Consider the following 19449-nt stretch of genomic DNA (forward strand, 5'->3'; position numbering starts at 1 on the left):
GGAGTCCTACGGCGCTGCTAAGGCAAGATTAAAGGAGAATTTGAAAGGCTTAGCATATCTGTAGCATGACCAAGTGCTGGATGGAGCTCATCTCCTAAACTCTTAAACTGCTGTTATTAGTAACAAAAACATTCAGCCTTCTCTTGTGTGAGAAGCAGAAAAGAAGGATGTATAATGGAGAAACACAAGGTATATATAGTTTCTGTAGAAGAATATACAGACCAGGTTATAAAAAAAGAGGACAGAATTCATGTAGCAGGAAGATCTTACATATTTTGGCATGCAAACTCTGCTTAAAAATTGCACACCAGTTAGAGCTGATGAGCACAGCTGAGAAATGCAGTGCAGGCAGCAGCCTATTTAATTCCCAGTTACTTGACCCTTTTCTCTACTAGAGTAGTTTTAATGGCCAAACTGTAACTAGTAGGAATGATCTCCCTGGCTTCTGGCTATCTGCTTTTCTGCTGCTAAAAGTTTCAGACCAAATCTGTCAATCACTGGAAAAGAAGTACTACGAGCTGTATTATGTTTCCTAAGGTTTGAATGCTTGACTTGTGATCCTTTTCATGCAGATTTTTATTCTGTGCTACTGCTTACTGCCATAGTGCTAAATTTTGATTGACTGGAATTACCTTAACGCTGGGTGCCAATGTCAATGTACAGAGGAACTCTGAAAGGTAACCCTGAAAACCTGCAAAGAGCTGTCTGGATTTGTAAGAGTACGAGAAAAACAACCCCATGAAGCAATGCAAGTTGTTGTTGTTGGTAAGCTTCCCAGCCTTCACCCACAAAACTAGTGTATTCTTTCAGCAGAACTAGAAAAGACGTTTTGATAGTTCAGCTTTTACAGAGTGAACAGATGTAATTACTGCCTACAGTTATAACACAAACCACAATTACTAATTGGGTTTCCAGGACTTACATTTCAAAGATGGACTTTAAGCTCTGCAAAAACATTGAATTACAGTTTTCAAAGTGGTGCAGCCTAATTGTACAAGATTTCTTCAATATCTAGGACATAGAGATTCACTGTGTTTTGCAGATGGTAGGCAAAACAGTGGGACACCACCAATTTTACTAGATAATTATCTGGGTTTTGTTTCTTTTCTGGCTTCATGTAAGACAAACCAGTAGGTTTTCATGTTAAATATAGGCTCCTATTGTAGCAAAAATGTCTGTTTTGACATCTACTGCTTAAACATATGGCCACATTATATAGATATTTGATTTCTGTATGCAGTCAATCTGTTTGGTCAACTTGGAAATTCTTCATATATATTGAATACTTATATCCATGCATGTTCCTCACTGCAACTTCTACAGTCCAAGTTCTTTCAGGCACATCACATTTAATCCCTTTTACTTCTTTAAGATTTCTCTATATAATGCTACAAATACTAAGTCAATTTAATCCAAATGTAATCAAGCAGAGCCAAGGGTAAATTCTCAGTTTCGCTCTTGTTTTTCACAGAGAATGTATAACCTAGTCAGTTCCTATAACACCTCTGTGGAAACTCCAGCCACTGCCTGGATGGGAAAATGATGGTAAAAAAAAATATCCAATGACATTGTTAACAGCTTCTAATGAAGGATAGGAGAAGCCAAGTGTCATGTAACTAGTTCTCTCTGCATCAGCAGCTCTGTTACTGAGAGTGCAAAAAGTTACAGGACACATGGATTTTCACACATGGCTAAGGGAGCCAGAAACTGAAGTATGAATGATTTCAATGGGAATTAGAACGTACTATACTTAAGACTTGAAGTCTACCGATAGCTCCAGGAGCCTTTAATATCCTGCTAAATCTGGCTACAAATGACCTACTTGTCATTGTCACAGGCCCAGGTTGGCATTCCAACATCCACCCATATTCTTGTCACTCAAACAACTCACGTCAATCTGAGTCCCATTCAACTGTCTTTTCCCATGACCTGAAACTTTCTTCTGAAACCCCCAATGTAGGAGATGAGTTGTGAAGGGGTGATGTATCCTGCAGTGTTCTGGCAACACCTCACACAAATAAAGTACTTTTGCAGGCTCTCGAGAAAGAAATGTTCATTTCCAAACAGAGAAAAACAGAGGATAAACAAGCAAATGAGGCTCACTCCTTCTGTTTTCACTGCTCATTTCCTCTAAGTGTCCAAACCACTGTTTATCTTCAAATTCACCTTAACCCCTTCTTATCATCCTTAGGGCTACCAAATATTTCTTGAAAGATTACAAGTCACATCAACAGTCAGCAGTGAAGCCCATGCACTACTTTGTAACCTGAAGCGCATCCTCATCATGCAGTGCTAAAGGAAAAAGTTTCTGATACCATCTTTTGGCACAAGAAACTTCTGACATAAGAAACTTTTTGGGCATCTCATGCCCAGTAAATCCAAGCACCACATCTTATTATGTCTTCTCACATACTGTGGCAGCTATGTAAGAAAAAGGAAAGAGCTTGTGGTGCAGAAACTTTGGCCAGCCTGGGTGTTTAATTGACCTTAGGGTCAAAGGAGAGTAGAATCAACATTTCTTTGCAGATCTTTACATTTACTACTTAACTGGTATAGTTTGTCTATCTCTACAATGCCAACCCTTTGTTAAGGAACTACAGAAATGGTAATAATACTTTTATTCAAATAAGACAGTGTTTGATTTTGGGTTTGTTTTGTTTTGTTTTTTAAAGCCTTATATTTTACCTAAAATTACTCATTTAAAGGTTTTCTTTAACAGCAACCCAAAGAATTTCTTGCTACTAATATCAGCAACCTCAACACAGTTCATTCTCTCAAAGCTGATGCAATCTGACTTTGAATGTCAACCATATCATATTTAATAAATGATCTTTCTTAGCAAGCAAAAGTAATCCTTTTTTTTAATAATCTGATTCACTTGCGAATTAACTTTGATTTTGGACATAAATGATGGATAATTTGGGACTAAGGTTCATTTTGGTAGGATTGCTCTGGGTAAAGCTCTTCCCATGTGTGTTTCTGTTTCTTTGTCATGACAAAAAGGATTACTTTATATTTACATTGCAGCAACAACATGGGCTTCTCTTGAGAATCAGGTTCTGTTTTAGACAGAGTGATCACTTATTCCAGTTGCAGCTGTGAACTTCTGATGTTTCCACAAACTGGACCTCTGGGTTTCCACGTAAGTACCCAGATAATTAAGATAGAACTCATGCCTGCTATGTGAAGAAATGGCTTATGAAACTTGGCAAGCATCATACAGGAATGTGGTTCCAGAGGCAAAGTTAGAATCCACTTCTCGAGGGGAGCATTCTCTTGCCTTCGCTATGAGCTCATTCATCAAACTGCATTTCCTTTCTTCATTTCTAACACAATTCCTGACTTCTACAATAAAAACTGTGAACAATATTCTACTTACAGTGCATCACTTTGATTCAGCTTGACCCAATCTTCAGTGGCTCCCCAATCTCCTTTAAACTGAGTGCCCTGCACTTCAAAATCTGAATCTCCACACTGAATCTCTCCCTTCTTCTTCGTTTTTCATTCCCACAACTTCCCCTCAGCAAACTTCTTTTCCTGTTTTACTTCTTTACTTTTTGTAATGTAGTACTTGCTCTAGCTACTGCCTGCAGCACCCCACTGTGTCTCCCTAAAAATAAATCCAAAACCCAAAAGGGATGGCTTTAGAATGGGCTAGATATGGCAAAAATGAATCTTGAGCAAAATCTCCTTTACACACACCACAGATTAAAATATAATATCCAGTTGTATCACTATTTTCCATATATTGTCATGTCATATACAGTAGTTTCCAGCAAAAAAACCCCCAACCCTGATATCTATCCAGAGAAATACTGTATAAATGTCTTCTCATTTGATGCTGTGAGTAAAAACTGTGTATCTATTGTGATAGCAATCTTATTTTATATAGTAAAAAATCTAGTAATTATATTATTGTACTTATTGATAGATTCCATATAATCTCAGTACATATTAAGGAGAGTAGAGATTATAGAAAAGCAATATTGAGTGAATGTTGCTTATTAGATTATCATCTGTGACTCTTAAAGTAGGCACAAGAAGAGATCAAAAGTCAGTCATATTTCCCCTATGTATTTCCCTCAACTTAAAAGAAAACAGTCAACATATGGTATAGAGACTATTATTCATGGATATACATCCAATGCCTCAGGCAATGAAAACCTAAGTACTCCTAATTCTGCCATTATCTTAATTATTATTACAGTGCCTTCCTTTTACTGTTACCAATTTGGCAGAGAACCAAACCTACTTCCTTTCTGCCACACTATTGAGTCAGTCACAGTATCACAGTCTGGTTAGGGTTGGAAGGGACCTTAAGATCATCTTGTTCTAACCCCCTGCCGTGGGCAGGGACACTTCACTCTAGATCATGCCACCCAAGTCTCTGTCCAACCTGGCCTTGAACACTGCCAGGGATGAGGCATTCACCACTTCTCTGGGCAACCTATGCCTGTGCCTCACCACCCTCACATTAAAGAACTTCTGCCTTATATCTAACCTGAACTTTCCCTGTTTAAGTTTAAACCCATTACCCCTTCTCCCATCACTACAGTCCCTGATGAAGGATGGCCTCTCCAGCACCCTTGTAGGCACTCTATAATTCTAGCTCTGAAGTTTGTCACTGTGTCGGATTCCTCTGTGTATAATATTGACTTCTGTATTTCTGTGGTGTGCTATAATTTGCCCAGATCATAGCTAACAGCATATCCTCGCAATGTCAAAGCTTAGCATGGCAATGTCTATAGCAATGTTTGATTTCCCATATCCTAATCTATCATTTTTTGCAGGGCCTGGAAGATTTCCTTTATTCCTCTAATTTTGTATTTTTCATATCTCATTCGTGTGGATGACATCAAACTGGGAGAAGTGGCTGATATGCCAGAGGGTTGTGCTGCCATGCAGAGGGACCTTGACAAGATGGAGAAATGGGCTTACAGAAGTATCATGAAGTTCAACAGAGAGAAGTGTGAAGTCATGCAGATGGGGAAAAACAACCCCCTGCTTTATAACATGCTTGGGGCTGGGAATCAGCTTGGCAGAAAAGGCCCTGGGAGTCCTGCTGGATGCCAGGCTGAACACGAGCCAGCAATGTGCCCTTGTGGCCAAGAAGGACAATGGTATCCTCAGCTGCCTTAGGCAAAGTACTGCCAGCGGTTTGAGGGAGGAGATCCTGTCCCTCTACTCAGCACTGGTGAGGCCACACTGGAGTACTGTGACCAGTTCTGAGCCCACCAGTGCAAGAGAGAACTAAAATTACTAGAGCCCAATGAACAGCCACTAAGATAATTCAAGGACTGGAGCATCTCTCCTATGAAAAAAGGCTGAAAGAGCTGGGACTATTCAGCCTGGAGAAGAGAAGGCTCAGGGGGATCTCATCAATGCCTCTACATATCTGAAGGGAGGGCGCAAAGAGGACAGCCACGTTCTTTTCAGTGTTGCCCAGTACCAGAGACAAGGGGCACAAACTCAAACACAGGAGTTTGTTTTTTTTCTGAACCCCAAGAATACTTCTTTACTATGGGGGTGACCAAGTGTCACTGACTGAAGACAGTCAGGCACAGGTTGCCCAGGGAAGCTGCAGAGTCTCCATCCTCAGAGATATTCTGCAGCTGTATAGACCTGGTCCTGGGCAACTGTCTGTAGGTGGATGTCCTTGAGCAGGTGGTTTGGACTAGAAGAACTCTGAGGTCCCTTCCAACCTGTTCTGTCAATCCCTACACTTTTTGGTTTTTCTTTTAAATCCCTTGCATACCATTAAAGTACTGTAGCTCTATATTAATAGCTGTATGAATTTCTCAATTAACACAAAATGAACCAGTATTGATTCAATTACTAACAGGTTGCTATTAATGAGAAAAGAGTTCACAAAATATGGTTCCAGGTGGTCACTGAACATTGCATACCATGTAAAATATGATGCTGCCCCTCATGACAAAAGAGACAAAAACAGTTAAAGCTTATACATTAAGCATTTCAAGAGCACAGAGAGTGTCTTACACAAAATGGTGATGAGCTTTACACAGTAGGTTCATCGTTATGAGGAATATCAGAGATGCAGCTTTAATTCTCTTTTCTGCCTGAATGGATTTAAACACCCATCAGTTAACCTCACAGGAGACTGCCCCTGTTACCAGGCTGTAAAATACACTGGGGTAGGGCTTCCTCAGTCCCTCTGTTAAAATTGTTCTACCTGGGATGAATCAATAACTATTAGAGAAGAAACCAGAACCAATTCTCACTGTCTCAGCCCAAAAGGGTTATAGGTTTGTATTTTCAACCAACAGGCCAAAGAATATTTAATTATCTCATCCAAAGTGCAATAGCTTTCTCTGAAATACACAGCCTCATTCCATAATACCCTCTAAGTCTAAGTAGATTTAGAATAGATGCTAGGAAAAAAACTCCTACTATGAGGCTGGTGAGGCACCAGCACAAGGTGCTCAGAGAAGCTGTGGCTGCCCCATCCCTGGCCGTGCTCAAGACCAGGTTGGACGGGGCTTGGAACAACCTGGTCTAGTGGAAGGTGTCCCTGCCTGTGGCAGAGGGTTGGAACTGGATGAGCTTTAAGGTCCCTTCCATCACAAACCATTCTGATTCAATGATAGAGACAAAGTTGCATGGGCAGCCAAAATGCTGACCTTTCCTAATGGGACTTGACTTTGCAATTGTAGCATTGTTTTCTACAGTTCAGTTGACTTGAAAACATAAATATATTCCTTATACTTGACAGTCACAGATACCATGAATAAAACTGAAATGATACTTTGCAGGAGGGATCACATTTTGCCCTTGGTTCTTTGTCAAGAAAGGAAATATGTAAACAAAAGATATTCAAAATGATGGCAGTGTTCTAAAGTTAAGAGATTCTGGCCATTCTCACCCTTGGTGAGAATGGTAAGCCACTCACCATTGCTTATAGTCAGCATCACAGTTGCAGTAGTACTTGGGATCTGTACAGTTGCGTTCAATGCCGCAGGCACATTTTTGAATGCCAGGTCCTGATCCACCCCAATAGTAGTGCTTCTCATTGGCTTTGCCAACCCACCAGGTATATGGATTCCCTTCTGCAAGGAATGAAAATGCAAGGTTATGATGTATCAACGAGATATAGCTTCACAATGCACTCTTTGGGCTGAGATGTTTAATATGCAGATGTTAACAGCATGTAACTGGACAGCCCTACTGCACTTCTGGCAAATAAATGCAGTCATTCAAGCAATTCAAAGGACCTATCCAGGTAAACAAACCACATTCTCCTTTCTGTATTCATGAAATATATAAGGATTGAAATTAATGAAGTATTTATTATCTGGCATGCACTTTGTTTAGCTTTTTAATTGTTCTCAGTTTAGATAATGAAAATACATGGGCAGGTTTCCATAATTCTTTTCAATTACTTTCAAATTCATATAGTAAGCTATCAGATGGATTATTCAATAGCAGACCACAAATGCTGCACAGAAATGTGCATTCATTTTCTTTTTCTCTCTCTTTTTTAGTAACAGCTTTTAATTGAAAATTAATCTATGTTCATTAGAAAACAAATATGTTCATCACAATCTCTCCTGCTGGTCCAAAGGAATGCATGAACAGGTATCTTAAGGTCCTTTCCAACCCCAACCAGTCTATGATTCTATGATTACCAAACTCCAAAAGCATATTAACCCTTTCAAAAAAATGTGTGTATAATTTAAAACTTTAGCAAAGGTGATCTGAACTTCGATATAATCATATTTCTTGGCACTGGGTCTGTAACTTAGCATTTTCATATACCGGCCCAAGTTTATTTCTAATGCTCCTGGACTAACTAAGCCTCTTATGTGGAAATAAACAAACAAATCCCCCCTATTTCTAATTTGAAAAATCACCCTGACTGAAAAGTTTCTTTTTATTCCTCCAGTTGAGCAAGACGCTTAAATCCAAGCTTAACTTCAAACCCATGTGAATAACTCAATCAATCTCAATGTACTTACCTCAGTGATTTTTCACATCTAGAAAATGTGATTGAACTCAGCCTATAAACATGTTTCTTTAAAATGTCTTTTTCCCCTCTTGTAATCGCTGCCAGTGTTTCCTCATTAAATCAAATGAAGCTATTTGCATGGAATATAATAAATTTTACGAGTAAACCCTTACATAATAGCTATTCTACTTTTCATCATCTCCTGATTGAGCATCTCGCACATCTCCAAAAAATGACATCCATAATCCTAAAAGTAGCCATTTCATTGTAAGATTTCATCATCTAGACCATATATCTATTTAACCCAGACATACGTTGAAAGTAACTCACAGAGAACTCCAAAGTAAATTCCAGAGATGGAGACACATGTTAAAAGCCACCAAACCTCAAAAGGACACAGATCTCTGAAAACACTTGGGTTGTTCAATGCTTTTGAGTTGTTAAAATCATATAAAATAACACTATTAAAAATACAACAATGTGAAAAAATCGTGGTGGCTGAAGGTTTTACGAGCTGTTCCTATGCTGCACAGTATGATATTCAGCTGTAGTGCTAATGCAGTGGATATGGTAATAGTATGACTTGATTCTGGACCCTAAACTGGTCATTTTAACTTCTGATTATCATGGAGCTAAGTGTTGCAAGTCAGAAGAGTGTGCCATGTGAATGCTGCAGCAGCACTGCCAACCTGCAGTACAATCTATCTGATATGAGAATACATAGGCCTGGCTTCTTAAAGATTATTTAATAAGCAGGTAAAGGGTAAATTCCACAGTGAATGAATGACAGATACAGGATCCAATTACAGCATTAATGGTATCTGAAGGTCCTATATAGAAGAATTACTGTATAATTCTTCTCATTTTGAAGTTACCTTTTCTTAACATAGGATCAAATTTTGAGTCATGAGTAGCTTTTTGTTGTTGTTGTCATTGACTCACTGTTTTTCCCCAAGCTTCTGTGGACAAATAGCATCATAAGAAGAAGTAACAGGAGAGAGAATTTCTGCCTCCCTTGGGATTTTGATCAGAATCAACTCCTGATGCAGAAGTGCTCTTTTGTGCAAAAACCAGCTCTCTTTTGAGGGCTGCTGCAAGAAGTTTATGTATACTGAGTTATGACCAGGATGCCTTTCCGTGTCTCTTCTTGAAAAGAAGCTACTAGCAAACTGTTGTGTGTTTATTACTCAGTCACTTAGCAGAAAAGTAATGATGGTATCCAACTAAGATGTGGATACCAGGAAAATGGACAACAGATATGCAGCTTTTAGGAGGTTCAATTAAGCTTACAGACTAAGTTAATAGTCATGGTGTGACAACAGTCTTCTAAGGACAAAACGGCTGATCCTATTTTAATGAAGCATGTGGGCACGTAAGTATGGCCAGAACATCAGATTCAATCCATATTTTTAGTGATTCGGATCTCTCTCACACACAAAAAAATGCCTCTAACATTTACATTCAATACAGTTAACAGTGGTTGCAATGGCTTTGCAGTGCTGGACTTCGGTTAAAATTAATGCAAAATATGAGTTCTGATTTGAGTCTATGTGCAATGTTAGCCCATTACATTCGCAGTTACTCAGGCAAAGTATGTAAAGAACCTGGTCATCAGTGTTTTCTATCAAGAATTGCTCCGCCTCTACAGAACATTCAGGAGAAAGGACTATGGGAATTTTTGTGTAGTCTCACAGATCTCTGAGTGTCATAAAAAAATGATTCCTTTTTCATCTCCTAAATGTATCTTTGTGTGAACCATTTCATTTAATGTAAAAACATACCCAGCCAAAGTTAACGTAGCATGAACAGAACTCTTAACAGTCAATAATATATTCATTTCTAATGTAGGTGAACAGTCTTAAAATGTCTAACTTTAGAAAGCACGCTTTATATTCTACTGAGCACTTAATAAAACCAATTGGTTTTATTATTTTTCAATGCAACTAATTAAAATAGCATTACTTTCACCTTTTTAGCGCTGTTATTTCAAAACTGTTCAGCACAAATAGCTGAAGCCACAATACCATGAGAACTCAGATTAGGGAGCTGAATGAAGTGGGCAGATTCTCCATGACACCTTGCATTCAGTAAACTCCATTTACAATAGAGCCGTCAGAGGGCTGATGATGTATTTCATATTTGTAAACTACCTGGAGAAGCTAAATGCTTCTCTTTCATTCACCATCTCCTCCCCATAGAAACTTCCTCCAATCTCTTCATTCTTCCTTCAGTAAAAGACAGCACTTCTTGCAAGAAGGATCTGCAAAGCCTGGCTGACTCCCATGGCTACTAAAGGATGACTGCAAATGTGTTGCTTCTGCTGAAAGGGAGGAGGTTGTTCTCCGCACCAGCAATTCATCTTATGCACCTTTTATAACTTCTGGAAACAAAGGAGCAACAGTGGTGACTATCCAAGGCTCTTCCCTTGGCTCTCTGTCCCAGCTCTTCCCCATTCTCAGCACTTTACTTTAGAAAGAATAGCAACAGAAATTGATATTGCTATGAACACAGCCCATCTCACTTGACAGGGGCAATGGGAGCCAGTATTTAGAGACAAGAGCTGAGTTTTGCTACTGCTTGTGATTGATTGTTTTTGCACTCCCTCATCATCCATTCAGTGCGTTAAGCACGCTAGAGGGCATATTTCTGCCTATTCCTGTTAGTGGCTGTTTATAGATCCACTGCCCAGGAATTTGCCTAATTCCTTTCTGAGCCTGTATATTCTATCATACATCTGCAGTCTCTTGTGGTGAATCAAAGCAAGCTACAGCCTGCTCTGGATAAGGATTATCCTGCTTCAGCCTGTCAGGAAGTTTTCCTGACCTCTCTCTGGGCCTTAAAATCAAAGAGAATGGTTTATAAAGAAAGGCCAGGAACACCTGCAAACTGAAGCCAGAACCTCTGGAAAAAAAACTGGTGAAAATTGCTCACTGGGGATGCTGCCTAACTTTAATGACTACATTCAGCTGTTCCCCTGCAAGTACATAGGTGATAATTTACTGGACTGCACAGCTTTGAACTGAACTCTTTTTATTTGGCTGTTGTTTTGTAAATGGGACCATTCTAGTCATCCATTAGTATTACAGATTCCCTAATAAATACTAAGAAATGTCCACAATGATCACACTAGGTGCATAACTATTATTTTCAGGAAAGATTCTTTTGTTCACTTATTTGTTAATGGAACAGATTAAACCATCACAGGTTGAATTAATTGCCCAGTTCTTTCTATCAGTAGAATAAGCCCCAAGGTATCTTTCAAAAAGGTACTACAATTTTGGGAGCCTAAATTAATCACAGGTGAAATGAAATGAAAGCTATTTCCCAAGGATAATATACAATGATGAAATTAAAGACAACAATTCAAAAAAAGTCAGTCTGCACATGTGGAAAGGCAGGTATAATTCTTCATTTTTTGGGATGAAATATATTCTTAACATGTGTATTTTGCATTAAGCTATACTATAACATACAGTACCTTTAGTCTCACAGAAGGGTAACTTGATTTCAAGGTTCATTAAAGCCTGTGCAGGAATTCTATCTGATATTGCATTGAAGAAACAGGCACTGAAAATAATTTTGTCACTGTTTGAAAAGTTCAGCATGCTAATATGGCTGTGCGCTTCATGGCTTTCACCTTGCTGCTTATTGCCATCTCTTCTCCTTATACCATCAGCAGTACGCATTCCATTCAGGTCAAATCATTTTTATGAACATTGTGAGCCATTTTTCTCAGCTTTTGACTACTCAATATTTGGAAAAAGTAAGCAAATGTGGTTTGATGTCACTCATGCATTAAGTACACCCACACATTCCACTTTAGGATTCTTAAAGTCAAGGGTGTCAAAGATGGGTAGGCTTTGTTGACCTCGTTTGTTTGGTGCTGCGACAGTGTGTTCCACCCTCTCCTCTTCCTCCCCTTTATTTCCTGTGACCCTACACAAGTGGTAACAGCCAGGGGTGGTTGTAATGGATGCACCTAGTTGTGATGGCTGCACCAACTCAAAGTGGATTCAGGGGAGACAGATAAGAACACAACAGCAAACGGCTAATCTAAGCAATATGCCCCTGTAACTATAGTGCTGGGTAAAGTCCTGCTCAAGCCAAGTCTGAAGAAAGGAAGATCTGTAGTCAGTATGCAAATATGACTGAGAGTTACTTGTCTTACTCCATAAATAGTGGACAGCCTAAGGTCTGTCGAGCTCTCCTGTATGGCAGCAGGCTGCATGCCACGATCTCCCCTTGAGCAAGGATGCTTCTCAAGGTTGAGAGATTCCTTATCATATCAGACACTTGGTAAGTGAATTGGGAATAAGTGCGTTGAAACTTTGAAATTTTAGCTAAGTGATACAAATGATTGATTGTGCACATTTTGTCTCATCCCTGGAAGTATTCAAAGGTCAGCTTGGAAAGGGCTTTGAGCAACCTGGTCTAGTGGAATGTGTCCTTGTCTGTGGCAGCAGGGTGGAACTAGATGATCGCTAAGGTCCCTTTCCAAACCCTTCTACGATTCTATGATATAATCCTTTAGACATAAATCATTGACCAAGTCTGGACTGAGATGCACCTAAACTCCTCTCGGAAAGGAGCTTAGAATGCAAGGGTGTCCTCTCAGAATCTCATACCTCAACAGGAAGGTCTCCCTGAAGAGAGACCCTGTCCCCTATGCAGTAAATAATCAAGTGTGTGTCACCATCATATCTCGTTAAATCACTGTCACATCTACCACTGAACTTTGTTAAATCATGGCTTCATATCAATAAACATATTGCTGCTTCTCTCTTACGACTTCAATGTGTCACTCCATCTGTGACATGCTGATTTTATTTTGCTCATCTTTATTATGTACATGCTTAGAACCAATTTGAAGCTGATTAGACACTGCAGGTTTGCCACCCCCTGCCTCGTGTCTCGGAAGCGCCCACCTAAACTGAACCTGCAGCTGCTGAGAGTTCCGAGACAACAGCAGCAACTCTTACCTGAAGATGCTCAACTACAGAGCAGACTGCTCCTGTTTGCACCCCAGGTAGGCTGTGAACAAGCTGTGTCAGTTTAACTGATCACCCAGAAGGATGAATTATTTGGAACTGAGAGAACAGAGCTAAGAGAAGAGTCTGGCTAGCAGGCCATGTTTCCAGATTTCCATTAAAGTACCTATGCAGACAGTGACTTCTTAAATGAACCTTCTAAGATAAAATGATGATTAACATATAATATCTATACGAGACAGTATTGAGACTGGTTTTCTTTTGATATTTTCCTTGTTTTCAATTTTTTCAATAATGCTTCTTGCCCTCTGTCACGGTTTAACCCCCTCCATTGTGCTGGGCAAAATATACACACGAATTGCATAGGACATTTTAAAGTAATGTAAATTCTTATGTTGTTATTGTAAGTTCATTAACTGACAAATCCTTTTTCTTTGTAGTTAACTAAGAAAGGTATAATAAGCAGTGCTTAATATTTATGAAAAGAGTTGCATCAGTGGTTATCATTCTACTAATGACTGAGAGTTAGATTAGTCAAACCCTCACAGCAACATAAATGGTGAATCTGAGCACCTTGGAAAATTGGTGCAGAAAACAGAGATTCAAAACCAAACCAGCAAAAGGAAAATAGAAGAAAATAACCCTGGGCCATTTCAGAAAACTGGGACTACCTAATTTAGAGCTGCTTGTGAGTTTAATGGAAATATGACCTTTGGTTTGGTAAACCTGTATTTATGACAACTTTCATACTGTAGGTGTTTGCGTCTGTTTTAGTTCTTTTGTCATGATGCTAGTATCCAATAAACTCTTTTTATTCTTTTACTATGAGTAGCCTGGAGCATTCATTTTCCTTATAAATGCACTGAACTGGCTGGTATATTTGGCAGCTCTATCTATTTGCAAAAATATGTAAACTTTGTGAAAATTCAAGATTTAAAGTCTGCTCAGAAAGAGAACCCTGAAATACATAATTTCTCAGCTTCCTTTTTAACGTAAGAATTGATATAATTTGATGTCAAAATTCATGGCCAAGTCATTTTAATGCAACAGTACCTAGAAAGAAGTGGGTTTTTTTCCTTTTTAAGGTACTCAGAATTACGGCATACTTCAAAAGTAATCTACAAATGAAAATAGTTGTTAAGATTCTAACAGAAAATGAAGATAAATATTGGAAAATACTGTAGCCTTCCAGTATCTGAAGGAGGCTACAAGGATGCTGGAAAAGGATTCTTCATTAGGGACTGCAGCGATAGGACAAGGAGGGGTGATGGGTTCAAACTGAAACAGGGGAAGTTCAGGTTAGATATAAGGAAGAAGTGCTGCCCTGTGAGGGTGGCGAGGCGCTGGCAAAGATTGTCCAGAGAATGGTAAATGCTCCAACCCTGGCAGTGTCCAAGACCAGGCTGGACAGAGCCTTGGGCATCATGGTCTAGTGTGACCCTTCCCTGCCATGGCAGTGGTTTGGAACTGGATGATCTTAAGGTCCTTTCCAACCCAAACCATTCTTTGATTTGATGGTTCTGTGAAAAGCATATAAAATACTGCTGATGATTTTACCTGGAAACATTCAAAAGATAATTTTCAATTAAGTAGGTTTTAGTTGAGATCTATTGAACTATTTGCAACATATAGATGGGCCTACCCTTTTCTGTTCAAATCTCAGTAAAGATAATATCACACACCTGATTCACTGTTTTCTTAAGAGCACCTAGGAATTAATACTTGTCCTTTTCTTCCACAGCCATAAAGCAGTGCCTTTTGCAGGGGAGGCAAGGATAACCATCATCAATAACCCAAACTAGAACTTCCATGACTTTCAGTATCAGGAGCTAGGTTCTCCTACATATCATTGGAAGACTCCTGCGATCAGTCCTCACTGTACCTCTTGGGCTTCAATTATGTGTTGGTACATAAATACTGGCCTGAGAACAGCCTAAATTTTCTAATCTATGTCCAATAAAGACAAGAAAGAAATCTCTCTGAGTGCCTGAGAAACAAAATTACTGCCTGCTTGCTGGTGCTCATGCCTCACACTCATGGCAGTGATGGCCACTGCCACGTTCTTCAATGCATGAAAGTGTTCGCATGTGCCAGTATATTTGCCTGATAATTTTTCAGGGAATGTATTTCATATATGTATATATAATATATATAATATCAAACATATATATTAAATATATGATTTCAAAATATAAAGCAGCAAATACAGAATTATATCCTAGATACTAAACACTTGATTAAAGCATCTTTTCACTAAGGTAACAGGGATACTCTTGGTTATTGAGTCTGTAACTTGGTTTAAATATGGCAACTGCTTCTTAAACTTTCATAGCCCAGATCCACAAAAATCTAAGCAAATATGACTTTTCTTTCAGAATTAGCAACCTATAAAAAAGATCGGGAGGGAGAACTGTCATACTGCTGTCCAAAGGCACCTTATGAAAAAGGCTGTCTGACAGCTTTATTTTGCCATTGGGGTGATTTACTCTTCACCCCAGCTCATGAAAAGCTAGTACAGTACAAATGATTTTTCCCTTGTCAAGACTCATATTCCAAGCTGCAGCACTACTAACCAAGCCTGACTTGTTATTTTTCTTGGAATCAAGTCTCAGCAGCGAGATTTAGCTGGGGAAAGCAGCTGTCAGATGTCCCTGCATGCTACTATTTGCTGGGTTTTAATGTGAATTCATTATGAAATCACCACAGTCCCTACTATCCTTAACAACGCTGTGTGCCAGACTTGCCGGTATTGAAATTAATTGTATACTGTAAATTCACTGGATCATTTAAGGCCAAAGAACAGTGCCTTTGCTTAAGGCAATGCTAAGGGGAAAAGGAAAACTAAGCATTTTTATACAAAAAAAAAAGGGTCATTTAAGGGATAAAAATAACATATGTAAGTATTCTACAAAAAGATCTCACCACAATTTTTAGTACCTGAGCTGAAACAATGGGCTTACAGCATTTATTCTGAGAGGAAGACATACAGGATGTCTAAATTACAGTTAGAAAATGTAACTGCAGTATAAATAGGCTTTTTACAGCTAGCACTACCCTGGGAACCTCAGGTGCCAGCAACAGCAAAGCCGGGAAAGTCTTGACATGAGCATACAGCTCGCTCTGAAGATTGCCCAGCCACGTCATGACAAAATGCACATTCCCATGTCATGGTCTTGCAAAGAACGTGCTAACAATAAATCACAGGATTCCATGATTTTGCTAAGGAGGGAAATGTCTTTTTGTGATCAGTTGATAAACTTCTCTCTACCCAGTTTTGATGGGCAGCTAAACAGCATCCACACATATGCATTACCACAGGCACTTTGCAGGTTAATGCACCCAAACCCCTTGATTTATTTAACTTCTTAAAAATGGCATAAAAAAAGCCCAGAAACTCACTGATGCTACTTCAATAAGCAGATGCATTTGGAAGTTTTCTGTAGCTACAGCTTGATTTTACAGCAGAGAAGAGTTCAGAAATTGTGGTTATTAGCACAACAATGACAACTCTTACAAGTAGTATGATTTATAGGGGACTGTAACATCAAACTCAAATTATTATAGCAGACTGAGTATAAAAAGAGGGTTGTTTAAGCTGGTATTCAATATATTATGTGGTGGCAGGGGAAAGGCAAAAATAACTGTGGTGAAAGGTTATCAGTCAATGATACTAGTATCACGGAATTGCATGTTGTGATCACATACTTAAATGAACTCCCTTGCTATTAATATATCATGAAGACAATCAAAACATTCTTTAAATAAATTTAAAATCATTAAAGAACTCTTGGGATCTTGCTTCACACACCCACACAGGAGTGTCTTTAACCTTTACAGAGAAAAAACAGATAATAGTCTTCTATGTACCTACATCATCCAGCAAAGCATGTCTTGCTGGTCCATTTTACTTGATTTGCAGTAATAACAGCCTACACGGAACTAAATATGACAACTCCTTAAGAGTTGCTGCTATTATTTTGCTAACAAATGAACTAAAACTAACAAGATCCCAAGGTAAATTAAGATACACTTCGGGTGAGCTGAAGTGATGAAAGCTCTTTCTGCAAGAGGCCTTTCCTCAGAGGTGCCATACCTCTCTCAAGCATTTCTCCATTCAAACAGCTGCTCCCTGCTGCCAAGCACAACTCAGCAGCAGTTTAAGTTGAAAGCAAAAAGCCATTATAAGAGCCATAAGGACTTCAGGCTTCTCTCTACCCACGAGAACTTAATATCTGGCGCTTCTTATGGAACATGGACAGCAGCACAACTGGAAATTGGTTTCGGGGAGCACAAGGGTTTTCTTTTGTTGATAAGGCTGCTGCAGCAGCTGCTGCTGCTGTCAATTTTCTTTCCCTGCTGATCCTTGAGGAACCTCTAAACAATCAGTTTTACTTCTTCCTTTCCATTGTGCCTCTACTGCTGTATTGAGAGCCATCACTTAGAATCACAGAATAGTTAGGGCTGGAAAGGACCTTAAGATCATCCAGTTCCAAGCCCTGTGCCATGGGCTGGGACACCTCACACTAAATCATGTCACCCAAGGCTCTGACCAACCCAGCCTCGGACACCACCAGGGGTGGAGCACTTCTTGATAATAACACTGATATTTCTATGCTGTCTCAGAAAATTTGTCTCTTTTTTCCCCAGTTACACAGTGTGTATGCACAGTTTTGAAGCCACAGCTACCACTAACATATGAATACAGACATTAACCTGTTTGCATGGTAGCCACACTGCTCCCAAACCACCCACCATCCCAAATCTGGAAGGTATCCGATCCTTTGGAAATAAAAACAACACAGAATATGTATTACTATTACTTGTAATGTGCTGTGTTCCATACAACAGCAATGTATTTCAAACGAGGACAAAACGATTCAATGAGCCTCAGCACTAAAGCATAGAGCAGGCTGACTATAGAGCATATTCAAATTGAAATAAAGGCAGCTACACTACACAAAAACTATTATTTTGGGACCAATAAAGATTAAAGCCAGAGGTCCAAAACCAAGCCATCTGTTAAGCAAGGGTTATGTGAGGCAGAAAAGGAACGTGCAAAAGCATAATGCTCCCAAACAAGCCCTCTCATCAGAATGCATTTTTATTCTTTTCACGTTTCTACAGTCCAAACCCTTTCATTTCACAAGGCTTTGCTGTTTTGAGATTAACCTGCAAATTAGTACAGCCTATTATAGCCTCTGATTAACCATCAGAGAAACGTATGAATAACCTTTTAAAGGGTGTACTTACTACACACAGACTTTAGAAGTTGTATGAGACATCAGTAATGATGCTGCTGCTACAGAGAAGTCTCAACAAATTCAAATTCCATTGTAAAAGGGGACAAGCAGGAAAGTGGGATATTGACTTCAGATGGGGGATGTTTTATCTTAATCTGGAGAAAAATGTCTTTGCATCCAATGTTGGGGTATGAAACAAAAATAATCAGAGCACTTTTTCAGCTGATCATTTGTCAGACTTGATGATGGGCTTGTGTGTTTTGCTAATTAGATGATTTCTCTTCTAGGACAGGTTGGGTCTCATGGCTACTGTGGGCACCATGTCTGTATTGATTTCTGGGAAGCTAGCACACATATTGATTGGGACTGACAACTGGAAAGGTCAGGTGATGTGTTCTACATTGTCAAACTACCACCTCCTACAGTCTGAGCTCAGGGTACTCTTTCTCCTCACCGAAGCTTGTTTTATCAGTCCATTTAAGCACATTAATTCTCACACATGGGTTTCAGATTTCTCCACAGGAAAATAGAAATTGGCTAATGATGCACTTTATTGAAGACCTAGTAACATATTATGATAATCTCTTATTCTATGAGTTGAAATGGCATTTCTTAACTATCATTATATACTCACAGGGCAGAGGAATTACACTGATGAAGTGTACGGAGCACTAGTTGCAATATTGACAGTAGAAACAGCACTCCAATTTCACTAGCTGCTGCAAAACTTGATTTTAAAATCCTACATTACTCTACTGACACAAAGAATGATTCCCCCTGCTCTGTGTGATAGAGTTTAAGTCCCACTGTCAAGATATAATCACATATTGGTGAAGATAACATCATCAGTTTTCCCTTGGTCAAGTCTTTGGACTCCTTTTCCTGCAGAATGCAGTTTTCTTTTTGTCAGGAAGTTTACCTCGCTGCCTGCAAAGCCAGCTTGCTAAGGCAGCTCCTTGAGAAGCCTCATCTGAGTCTGAGTCTTCTGCAGAAAAAGCTGGAGGAAGCTTCAGCTCTGTCAGGAAGCCTCAATGGGGGCTGCCCCTATCCTTTAAGGATGATGCTCTCCAGCGTGTTCCCACCAGAGCAACACTGCAGCTTCACTGCAGCCATGGAGCTCTCTAATCAGATCCAAGGCTAATGGACTGCCCTCCTGACCTGACCTTGGATCTGCCTTGTCACTATGGTGACTCGCCTAATAATTGCTCGTCTTTGTCTGAACCTGGTAATTGACTTCATAACCTCAGCATAAGCA

At 39.4% G+C, this 19449-nt stretch overlaps 1 protein-coding gene across 1 annotated transcript in view; it reads right to left on the reverse strand.

Annotated features, from left to right (window-relative positions):
• Window positions 1–19449, reverse strand: part of CNTNAP2 (contactin associated protein 2) — a gene marked incomplete at its 3' end in the record, with an annotated part of 1031819 nt that overhangs the window by 169072 nt on the left and 843298 nt on the right. Inside the window, exon 14 of the mRNA XM_080639583.1 lies at window positions 6911–7067. Coding sequence (XP_080495709.1) covers window positions 6911–7067 — 157 coding nt within the window. The remainder of the gene's footprint in view (window positions 1–6910; window positions 7068–19449) is intronic.

The sequence above is a fragment of the Psittacula echo genome (assembly GCF_963264785.1).
Source record: "Psittacula echo genome assembly, chromosome: 2".
In the NCBI taxonomy this organism is placed as follows: Eukaryota; Metazoa; Chordata; class Aves; order Psittaciformes; family Psittacidae; genus Psittacula; species Psittacula echo.